The sequence below is a fragment of the Melanotaenia boesemani genome, chromosome 15 (assembly GCF_017639745.1).
Source record: "Melanotaenia boesemani isolate fMelBoe1 chromosome 15, fMelBoe1.pri, whole genome shotgun sequence".
In the NCBI taxonomy this organism is placed as follows: domain Eukaryota; kingdom Metazoa; phylum Chordata; class Actinopteri; order Atheriniformes; family Melanotaeniidae; genus Melanotaenia; species Melanotaenia boesemani.
The window spans coordinates 10,178,016-10,190,243 of record NC_055696.1 but is presented as its reverse complement, the minus strand read 5'-3'; the positions used below and the strand labels follow the sequence as shown (position 1 = coordinate 10,190,243).

At 36.6% G+C, this 12,228-nt stretch overlaps 1 protein-coding gene across 1 annotated transcript in view; it reads right to left on the bottom strand.

The window, feature by feature from the left end:
* Positions 1-6,703: 6,703 nt before the first annotated feature.
* Positions 6,704-12,228, bottom strand: part of mtnr1bb (melatonin receptor 1Bb) — a 37,815-nt gene continuing 32,290 nt past the window's right edge. Inside the window, exons 2-4 of the mRNA XM_042007841.1 lie at positions 8,170-8,288; positions 7,704-8,048; positions 6,704-7,539 (exon numbers count right to left, since the gene is read on the bottom strand). Of these exons, the coding sequence (XP_041863775.1) occupies positions 7,117-7,539; positions 7,704-8,048; positions 8,170-8,288 (887 nt within the window). The 3' untranslated portion in view covers positions 6,704-7,116. The remainder of the gene's footprint in view (positions 7,540-7,703; positions 8,049-8,169; positions 8,289-12,228) is intronic.

Sequence of the window (12,228 nt, the reverse complement as noted above, 5' to 3'; positions counted from 1 at the left end):
TTCAGAGGAATTCAAGTAAAAAATAATCAACATTTTGTCTCTTTCTTCTGTTTAACCTTTTTTCCTCAATATGCATTTCAGAGGAACTGCTTCACCTCTCCCTCCTATATGTAGGAATAGTTAGACGTGCTTCCATGTGCAAAGCAGCAGGGCCTTATGGCACCAGGGATTTCAAACTATGCACTGCTAGCTGGAAAAAGCTCTCCAACTTCAAATCAAGAGTACCTCATCAGCAGGAAATTGCCCTTAAAAGTCTATCCTGGTTGACTAAAATAAATATCTAAAAGAACTCAGCCCTGAAACCTTTTAACCACACACTACAGTATGAAATATGGAACACAATGTTGGGGCAAAAAGTAGCAACAAAGCTGAATTATTTTGCATGTCCAGATTTTACAGATGTAGGAGCAAATCCAACAATGTATGATATATCAGTTTTATTGTCCATAACACGTTGTTTCAGGAGAACTGTACACATAATGTATATCTTTACACCCACACAGTTCATTTTGTTGACACTTAGTGTCACAAACCAAGTCTTTTGAGTGTTGAAATTTTAAATTCCATTACATTCCACAGATTTCCCTTTGGTTACTCAGACCATCCTCTGGGCTTCATCCTGGCCTGCCCCCATTAGTGAATTCTTGTCAGCGAGCATCAGCCATAAATAACATCAGACAAGCATGCACATTCACACAGCCTCAGGAACAGAAGACATTTATCATGACCCGAAAAGTCAAGTGGCTAAATGTCTCGAATGTAAGTTCAGTCAACAAGTCCCAACATTTTAATTGTGTTCTTTATTCTGGTGCTTGCTTACACCAAAAAAATAAATAAATAAAATAAAATAAAGTAAAATAAAATAAAATAAAATAAAACATTTAAAAAAAAAATTAAGCATTACAATTTTTTTTTTTTTTTACAAAATCCATTTATGACATTAAGATACACACTCAATTGCCACATTTATTTTGTTACATACTCAGTTTATAGATACCACATCTTTTGCATGGATTTTCGGTAACAGCATCAGGTCAGCATGAATAGGATGTTTCATGAAGCATTTCAAGCATGTTATTTAATTCATGCCTAAAAGATAACAGGCAGCAGGAAAACAGAAAATGCTACCTGTGCATAAAATGAGCTGCAGACAATTAAGTGGCCGCTGAGTGTAAATATTCATCAGGCGAAAAGCACTTGTGCTTTGCAAATGTCTTAATACCGTTTTCATTAATATGTTTGTTGTCACAGTCTTAAATAGGGTTGCGTATATTTGTTTTTTTTTGTAGGAGGTACATACACATCCACATTTAACTTTTTTGCTGTCATTCATCTGACAGCAAGGCTTTCAATTACACTCTAAAGGCTTATCAGTTTATTTCATCTTTGTGAAGGGATGCTGCATATAATTTGATTATTGTTGCACCTTCCTGGTTGTCAGCTAGTGAAGCCATGCTTGTTAAATAATCTATTAAGGGCCACTGCATGCCTGCACACACAAAAGAAGAAGAAAAAAAAAAAAAAAAACTAAAACAAAGGAAATTGGATATTGTATAGTGAGTGTGTCCAGAACAAAATGCCATGAACAGTGATGCGTCACAGTTGACATGGTAATCAAGTGTCTACCATTGTCAGTTAGTAAAACCTATATATGTTGCAAGATTAATCTAGTCTAGGTCATGCTGTGGGGTATTTTCATATTTTAGTTTTTCTCTTTTTTACCTGATTGCCTGGTTTCTGCATAGAAAACTGTATTAAAATATTCAGCGAGCGTTTGTTAGTTTACTTACTTAGTCTGTTTGTGAACTTGCTTCATCTTGAAGTTGTAATTCACTTGATCTGATTAAATTCCAACCTTTGAGGGGATTTCTTGTGTTCTATGGGGTATCATGTAATTCCAATAATTTAAATAATGCAAATGAGTACACAACCTTATAAAAGTCAAAATGTGTGCTTCTCTTTTGCTACTGTTCTCCACACTGTGGAAAATCCATATTAACAAGGAATTATTCCAGAAGATGGCAACCATGCATGAACATAGAGTGCTGCATTTAGGTAAGGTGTGAAAGGGACTATTATAACATGATGCAGAGTTTTAATAGGCAGACCCAGAGTGTGCTACATCATTGAGTATAGCACTCAAAATGATTAGTGGCACAGAGAAACCTTAGCTTTCATCTTCCAGTGAAAAACAGAGTGACAGCCTTTACTGCGTGTTTGCTTGTATGTTTATACACCTTTATTAAATAAATTGGAAAAACAGCCTTTTCAGTTTAATTCATGATAGAAGTAAACTTAAGTTTGCTATGTTTTTTTCTTTTTTGTCAAGAACTGAAATATTATTTATTCACAGTCATTGTGCATCCACAATAGTAGCTTCATTATTTGTGATGCACTCAAACTTCACTGCAGCATCTCACTTGATGTAAACATACTTCTGCTTGGCAATCAAACACCAGGATATTTTCCTTTATAAAATAAGGAGTCAGGGACTAAAGTTGGTGCCAATAACTCAAAATGCCAAGACTTGTCATATGATTTAGAGGGCTAAATAATTACATTATTGGAATGTAGAAAAGCTACCTCCTGTAATTTTCAGTGGAGTGGTTAGTTTCAATACTAAAGCTGTGAGGTTGTGCTTTACTGTATGTGATGACAGGCAGCATTTCAGTCACATTCAGGTTGAAAGACAATGAAGCCAGCGAGCTATTTGGTGAAATGGAGAAACAGGCTCAAAGTAAAGGTGCAGACTGGGAGCATACTAGAGAGAACGTGAATGAACATAGTTACATAATTCTGCCATAGGGCATAAAAAAAAAAAAAAAAAAATAAATAAAAAACACAAAGGAGGAAAAAGATAATATTTGTTCTTCTGTTTCATCACTTGCGTCTTCTGCCTGAGGTCTGCTTACAACCTTCTGCACAATAATGCAGCGAGAACCTTCAAAAGACAATTGTCCTGAATACATAGAAAGAAGCAATATGGAGGCAAACAAGGTTTGCTGAATGGGCTCATAATAAATAGAAACCATGGCACTTGCCGTTTTTTTTTTACTTTGACACTATTGTATTAACTGTAAGGCAGTTTCTTTGAGTGAAAAAAAGACATTAAGGGGGCAAAGGTGGTTCATAGATTTTCCCCTGCAACATCATGACAAAGTGTATGTACATCTTACCTCCTTCACCTATACACATTTCTTTGGTTTAAACTGAAGTCTTACTTCCCTCCAAGTGCATCTAAAACATTCTCCAGATGTTAAATGTTACTTTTCTACATATCACTAGCTGTTCCACCTTTTCCAGTGATATGTGGACATTACTTCTGCTTCCTTAGCAGCAAAATGAATGCCCCAAACCTCTGCCATGAGGATTGCATTGTCACTTCAGATGTTTTTCTTCTTTCAGTCCCATTAAAAAAAAATAAAAAATCCCCACCACCACAAATGTCATATGCCTCCATTTCACAGTTTTCATGTCCTATGAATATTTAGGGTGTAAATTTGAGCTCTGTATCACTTACAGTACCATTGTTGACCTATGGCTTTACACATTTTACCCCGTTTAAGAGCACCCAAATGTGCTGCGAAGTATATTTGATCGTTAAAGAAAAACAAAACATTTTTATGCACAGTTTGTTTAGCCATTCTTGGATATTTGATTTGTGCAATTTAAAGTTGAGTTTCATTGTACACTGTAAAAAGAGTGTATCCACAGTGATGCAAAGTATGTGCCAAATATGCAAGAGTCTGTTTTAGATGCACTTTGCAAATGTAGCAAGCTAATGGGAAGAGAGGTTAAGCAATATCCAATAACAAACAGTTAATTGCGTGCGGGTATTGGGCTTCAAATATAAAAAAAAACAACATTTTGAATACATCTCCAATAACAATATACCACAGTTAAAAACCACACTGACACTAATTTACAAAATATCCCTTTGAAATGTCTTCAGACTCCTTCACATGGCAGCTAATCAACTGCTAATGTTTTGGACAAGTGTTTATCACGACAAAATGTTAGGCACCCTGAGATGGGAATACAGATATGAGCTGTATGTTTTCAGTAATCCATATTGTTCGAAACTCTTAAAGAGGTGATGGATGTCCCCATTTTGAAAAATTGAATTCCAACTCCTTACATTTTACTTACGTAATCTGCTTGTTTAACTGAGATTATATCCACAGTGAAAGCATCCAAATGCATCCCTGGTAAATGACGTATTTTTGTTTTAAAATAAATAAAATACTTCCATTCACGAAGATGAATTACCTATGAAATGAAAAGCTAAAGTTTGCATAAGTATTTCAGAATGAAGATACAACATAGTGTGCAGCATATGATGTAGCAGGCAGAGGAACCTAGTCTGTATTGCATGCCAGGGATTAAGTTTAGAAATTGACTTTTTATGGGGCTAAATGACAAAATATATTAAACCTGTTAACTTATTGTGTAGATTGAAGATCAGCATCATTTACACAATTTACAGTAAGTAAGTGATATACTGTGACATCTTAAAATACGGCTGTATAAAGGAGAGGAGCTCAGTTTATCAGATATCATTGATGTTACATATCTTGGACAGTGTGACCAACAGTGTTTAAACTTGCATAGCAAAGTGTTAGTGTGCATAAAGAATCATCCCCATGCAGCTGCACTTGGCTATTTGGTGAAACATAAAGTAGTTATTGCATTGTGATCTTGCTAATACGTTGACATAAGTGTTGGACCTCTGCTGTACTTTGTGTGAAGTCTGGCTGTCGAACTGTGATGCTGTATGAACACTCTCCTGTGGTGGAGGAAGTACTTTGATCTTCTGTGTGAAAACAACAGCGTCATGATCTACTTTAGGGATCAAACAAGTAATCACCCTGCAGAGCTGCCCTTTTCAGAATGGCGTAATACTATCTTACTGCTTAATAATGATTACTGGAGGAATTAAAGCTGAACTCGTTAACTGGAATAAAATTAACTTCTTGGCAGATTTGCTGAATCTGACTGTGCCCCGACAGTAATACATGAGACTATTCCAGTGTTTTCTAATTTGCAAGGATCCGTCATCTCTGAGGGAAATAATCAGTCTGCACCAAGAGAAGTTTCTAATTGCGTGTTCAAACCAAACCCAAAAATTGCTCACGAGTTGGGCTACTGAGTGTTTTATACAAGAATATAAGAGGTTACTTCCATAGATATGAAATGCTTATCATTAAGTTTGATCTGATGGTACAAGGTACCATCAGATATGTCTGGGAATCACAAAAATGCCAAAACAATGCTGTCTTGTGTAGCTGTTTCAAACCCTGCATTTTTTTTAGCTGAACTGGTAGCCAAAAACAAAGTAGGCTAACAGATATACATTTTCTTAATTTATCTAGGTAGTTCTATGGTAGTTACTGATTCTTGCTTTTGGTGACAGAGGAACAATCCTAATTATGTTAGCTGGATGATTTTAGCCCCCTCTTCATCGCTTGGAGCAAAACCAGATCTATCTGCCCTTATTTGGTTCTACCATGACTTTACATATATAATATTTCCACTCACGCAGTTCAATTTGCATTTTATCTAAAAACACCATAACTAATGGAAATCAGTTCCCTGCAGGGAGGGATTTAAAAACAAAGCTGAGGCGTAGTAGAGAGGGAGAGGAAGGGACCTGAAATATGTATCTGTTTACATTTTCAATCTGGCTCCACCATCTTTTAGATTTTCCAAGTACTGTTTTAGTATCCGGCATTTGAATGTTACTTTAAGTAAACAAGTTGTCCTGATACACTTTAGTATGAAATTTCCCCCAAAATCTACTTGACTTAATGAACCATATTGTAGTCCACCTCTTGAGTTATTTAAATCTTTCACTGTATTGCAGTAAAGTTACATCAAGTTTGAACTGCAGCAGAGGGGAAGTTTAGGTGACGTCCCGCAAAGTCTGATGGAATCAGCAGCAGTAGTAGACATGTGGGCATCCTACACCTGCCACATCAAATGCATATACGACTTTCAAAAACTAAAACATATGTTAATCATTAGCACCTATCACATGATTTTGGTGCTAGTTCGAGTTGATTCCTGTTAACCATGAGCAAACTATTATCCTGAATTAGTTTACTATGGTTATTACTAAGTATTTGTTTCTTTTCAGTGCAAGGTCAGACTATAGGCAGTATAAAGTATATGCTACTGCAGCATTTAGGCTAGGTGTATAGATCTGACCATGTTACTGCCACCATGTAAAACTTGAGCTTATATAATAAACCACTGATAGACTCATTCCCTTCTTTACTAATCTACAGCATTCAGGTGAGGCGAGTTGAATTATTTGAGGCTTTTGAAGTTACTAAAGAGAGGTGTGTGTTTACTAGTGGTGTTTACCTACTTTTGTGAAATATGTCTTAGAGTCTACAGCAGCAGACATTAAAGGATATCACATTTTAAATGTGATATTAAAGTACGATTCAGATTATTAGAGTAACAATAACAAAATGAAGCTGCAAATCATAGCTCAGTTATCCCAGACGTAGTGTTTCTAAAGGGTTCTTCTCTGTTAATACAAATCACAATTTAAAAAAAGAAAAACAGAAGAAACAAAGTCTATTCAGTACTTTAACCCCTTAATGCCGTATGTATCATATTTGATACAGACAGTTTTGGAGACCTTTTGCATCACTTTATGATAAAAAAAAAAAACTTGGCTCAAAACCCTGTTGTACACAATCTGATACTAGTCTTCTGCCCCCTGGTGGACACCTGTTGCACTACAGTAATTCTGACATATCGCACAGTAATAAACGGTAAATATACAAAGATGATTTTTTTTTTTTTTTTTTTTTTTTTAATCATTTTGTTAATGGGCAAAATTAAGATGTCAGCTAAAAATGTAGAATTTTCTCCCCATTTTATCTTTAGTCTGGCTTTAAAGGGTTAACAGTTTTTTTTTTTGTTTGTTTTTTTTAACCTATTACACACCTTTGAATTGTGTAATTGTTTATATCCTAACTGTGAAGTAGAAAACAAAGCCATGACTTTCAGTTTCATCTGTTAATTGTTACTCTTTAGCTGCACAGCTGCCTGGATATCAGATAAAACAGGAATTAACCCTCGATAGGCTTAAGAATTCAGATTTCATTCTTTGTTTCCTCGATCTCTGACTGATTCATTGTTGTTGAGCGGCGGAGGCGGTGACTGTTTGCTCCTCATGCTCCTTCCGTCTGTGGCAGCTCTTGATGTCTCCGTCACAAAAAGCCGGGTCACCCAAACAGAGGTGACAATGCGTTTGTACTCATTCCTGAAATTCCTGTTAAGTAAACCATAGATGATGGCATTCAGACAGCTATTGAAGTAGGCCATGAAGTAGCTCACCACAAAAAGCCACTCAGGGATGAGGGGCGCCACACGGGTCGGATCTATTGCCACCGCCAAGCCTATCAGGTTAAGTGGGGCCCAGCAGATAGCAAACAACACAAATACCACAAACATAGTGATGAAATTCCGCAAGTCACTTGGTCTGAGGCGAGGACTCTCTTCAGTCTTCACTTTACGTCGAACCTGTGCATGGTAGAACATATAAGATAGAAATTAGACAGTGAATTATGCAATTAGACTTTTCTTATTCTGTCTCTGCCTCACTGTTTCACTCACATTTAGAAGCACAAAAACAGGCATGCACTCACAAAAGAAGACACAGATATCCCACCAATTAGAAGACTTACCTGAATTACAAGAACCCAAATGCGTAGATAACAAAAGGTAACTACTGCAATGGGCACCAGGAAGTGAACAACCACTACAGCCACTGTGTAGGAACTGCTGACATTCTGGGCAAAGGTGCAGGAATAGACCCGCGGGTCATAGCGCAGAGAACCAACAAAGAAATTCGGGACAATGGCCACAATTGTGAGCACCCAAATTAAGGCAACAAACAGCAAAGTGTTGCGATAGCTGTACAGTCGGCTGTAAGAGAAGGAGTGACAGATATAGCAGTATCTGTTCACTGCAATCCCAGTGATGTTGAAAATGGAACCGATGACACTCAGCCCCATCAGGAAACCACTGACCTGAGCAGAAAAACAAAGAGACGGGGGTGTTTGAGTCAGACCGTATTGGGAGTGTACTTATTGTTACTGCAGTGATGCTAAAGTGGAAAGAAAAAGAAAATTATGAGTGATGTGGTCTTACCATGCATTGTGTGTTTCCCAGTGCCCATCCGTCATGGAAGAGAGCATAGAGAACCAGGGGATAGGGGTAGAAGGCTACCACAAGGTCAGCAAATGCCAGACTCACCACAAACACATTACCTAGAGAGAAAGACACAAAGACAATGTCAGTTCTCTTAGATATATTTACAAAACCTCCAACAGTTGTCGGATGAGTCATATTCTGTTATGCCAGACATAATTGTAATGTTCCATTAACACTGGATTTATCCTCTAATGTCTATAATGATTGTAATGATTTTACCCCTAATCTTCTCATCAAAGCATGTCAATCTCCCTGCAAATGCTCATTCTTTAGCTTTACAGACAACGCACAAATCCAACTAGAAAATTGTAGAACTTATCATACTTTATTTTATCAGTCTTAATGGCTGTTAAGAATAACAACATACAATCCTGGCTGAAACCAGGATCCATTGCTTTTGTTTTGTATGTGGATTGTCCAAATTGAGCAAATACTAGACTGTTGCATGAGGTACAATTTTCAGTGTGCCTATCTCAGCACGTCCAGCTTGGCGTGATTGTTGGCAGAGAAGGCTAAGATTACAAAAGGTTTGCAGCCTCTGCCTGACAGCCAATTGCCTCGCCCCAGACAAAGTTTTATCAGGCCTGGCAGAGTCCCTGTTTTGACAGAGTAGAAGGACAAGCGTGTGGACACAGCACTCGGGGCATGCAGGTCCTTTTTCATCTTGCTGCTCCAAAACCTAATCCAAAGAGTACTCTGTTCACAAAATCCAGCTGGTGCATCACATAAATGACACAAAGCTTTGCTGAGTATAAGTATACTATAAGCTTAGCAAAAGCAAATCATTGAAGTTGCCTTTATATTTCCCCATTTGAACTGGTCATCTCTATTAGTTGCTTATTTAGCCATCCAGGCTATCAGCTGCCTTGTGACATTATAGATGTGCATAATACCCATGTGACACTCCTCACCATGCTGATACATTCATGGCACCACCTGTGCTGTCAGCCCATTTACCTGTGTGTTTGTCCTCGTTATTGTGTTTATTTTGGAAAGATGCATTAAAGCAAAGGGCAAGCAGAAGATGAATTACCTGATCAAAAATCACAGGCTCTTTTACTGGCCCACCTCCAGGTTCTTTGGAGGTTATGTTACGGAAAAGAACATGAATAAAATTGAGAGCCAATTCTGAAATATGAAGAGCAGCCCCTCTATGGTGTCTGTAGTGGACTGAAGAGTTCTTGTAGTGCACAGACGCTCATGCTCCTATGATCAATAGAAAGATCAAGTGGGTCCTTTGCTCCTGCTGGAGTTAAGTTTATAATTATATGGTCTAGCTTTAAGAGCCTCGTAATCTTACACTTGATTATGCCTTTTGTATTCCTTATTTACCCTAGTAAGTAAGGATGGTCTTTGTATTGTGTTTTTACCCAGGTTTGTGTCAGGCAATTTACCCTTTTATCTTTCATCTGCCTCTTTCATGTTTTTTTTCCTTCTTCTTTCTAATGCTTTTATGTTTTGATATATTTTCCTTTTTGGGATTGTTTGTGTAAGACAGTATGTATCCAACTCCCTATCCTGCACCTTTTACTAATCGTAAGGTTTGGTTGACTATACTCTCATACATATACATGTCACTTAAATATAAAATCGCCCTGCAGATTGTTGACTGGACAGTTGTATGTTTGCACCTGGCACCTGTACGAATGAATATTTTTTTTATAACTCACCACTTTCAATTATTTTGAGATTTAAAATTCAAATTGCTAGTAAAGCTCCGCTCAGACATGCAGTGTTTTCCATTAAACGGAAGACAAATCAACATGTCAGTGTCATGTTTGAATTACCCTCCTAGTGCTTTTTTGTGACATTTTAACGACAGCAATCTGACCAGGTTGGAAATATTAACATATACATATCCTCTTCCACACAGCATGAACTGCAGTAACAGACACACTTGCAGAAGCGGTGGGTTAATTTTGCATATGATTAGCTTGCAAATGACAGTGCTGTCCAAATGTTCCTTTTCTGTCGTTTTACCTGAAGTACAATAAGAACTTTTAATCCGATCGAGAGGGATGGTTTAAACCTTTTCACGATCATATCAGCAGTAAAAATAAACATGCACATTTTGTCCGACTGTTTCTGTGGTGTATGTTATTTCTGTGCAGGGGTTACATGACATACTGAGTTTAAGGGAAGTCTTGAAAATGACAACAGCAAAACAGAATGGGATTGTAACGAATACAACGTTTTTGATTAAAAATTGAAGGATTATTGAGCATTTCGACTGTGAAAAGGTTCAAAGAAAAAAAAAACTCTTCCAGTACACATTGCGCATGCCAAAAACCTTACGATCGTATTAAATCTGTCCATCATGTAAATACAACTTTATTTAGTGTCTATGTAACATGTGAGCTGGAATCTTTAATACTGACACAGTAATCATAAATATATATATGCTCGCAGAAATGGTTTGTATGATTTCATACGAAAAATAATGCATGGATTTTCCTAAAACTCCTACGAAACCCTGAGCCCATCAAGGTAATAATAAATCAATACAGGGGTTTATAGTGTTGCCTGTAGGACTTTTCTGGTCCCAAAACAACCAAAAAAAAAGGAAAAAGAATTTTGTTTAATATTTTTATCAATATTTCATTATTTAACTGGACAGTGGGTGGTTATACTTTATCCATATTGCTGTTCAGCAGCATTGATACAGGATCCTATCCAATGGGAATCCATTCAGCTGGCAGAGCTCAAATCCTCAGCATTACAGCACATTTTTCAGGAAAAACAACATACTGTAAAATTAAAACATTTAAACTGTGACTATGAGCAAAACAACAATGAAAAGGCTGATATTCATTCCCAATTGACCTTAAACAAATTAGATTACTGAATAGAAAAGCTTAACAGTCTTTTTATTATTATTATTATTATTATTTTTATTTACAAAGATTCTCTATTGTCTCACAAGATTGTTGCTAATGTGGTTGCTATGGACGCTGCAATGTGTATGGCACGTTCTAGTCCTTTTTTAGCCTGGAAGTCGTCAAGGGGCTAAGTTACATTTCAACTTAACAGCAGTATTAGGATTTTTATAGGCTTTGTCTATGTCTATTTTTATGTATGTTTTAGGAATATACAGGAGGTTTTTTGTTCTTTTTTATTTTTAGTTGGCAATGGCATCTAATAATGTTTTCAATATTTTGACCTAGCTTTTATGTCAGAATGGTGACTTGAAGGTGAAGTGGCACAGGTGAAGTGAATAAGTTAATTCACCAGGTGAACTAATGGTCAGAAACCAGAAAACAAAGAACTAAACACGACCCTAAATATAAGAAACCAAGACGCAAACCATGAATATAACAAAAACAAAACACATGAAAAAAGAACATAATCCGTCAGTCATGACATTTTTAATGTGTTTCATATGCTACTTATTTTAATAATTTCTAATGTTATGTTGCACACTGTAAGACTTTGTTCCACTTTGTTTTGTTTATTTTTAATTGGGTTTTATAGCAGCAGTTCCAGATATCTCTACTCTTAAACTTGATATTGGAGGGTGGAGGACAAAGGCCTTTGTGTGTCAAGTCCTCAGACGTCTCTCAAAGGATTTAGAGAAGCTTGTGGTGTCTACATTAATCATCTAACCATGTCAAAAGTGCATGAAGTACATCAGTAATTTATTTATAGTTGTACCATAGCTGTGCCTAGCATTCGCGTTTTTTTTTTTTTTTTTTTTTTTTGCAGAAAGTGAGCACCGGGCTTCAGTGTTAACCTAGAAATGTCACTGTGCACCATAATTCACAAAGAGGAGACAATAATTCAACACTTCCTGTGTGAAGTCATCAAGGGAATAGAAATATGCGCTCTTAGTTTGTACTTAATTGCTGTACATTTACTGTGGATTTACAACAGTGGAACATCTTAACATTCTTCAGAACAGCTGTAAATTATAGTTACATATTCATTCCTTGCATGTAAATCGAGACTTAATGCAACCTGTAAATCATTTATAGTAAATAAATCACTTTTCAAGATAAA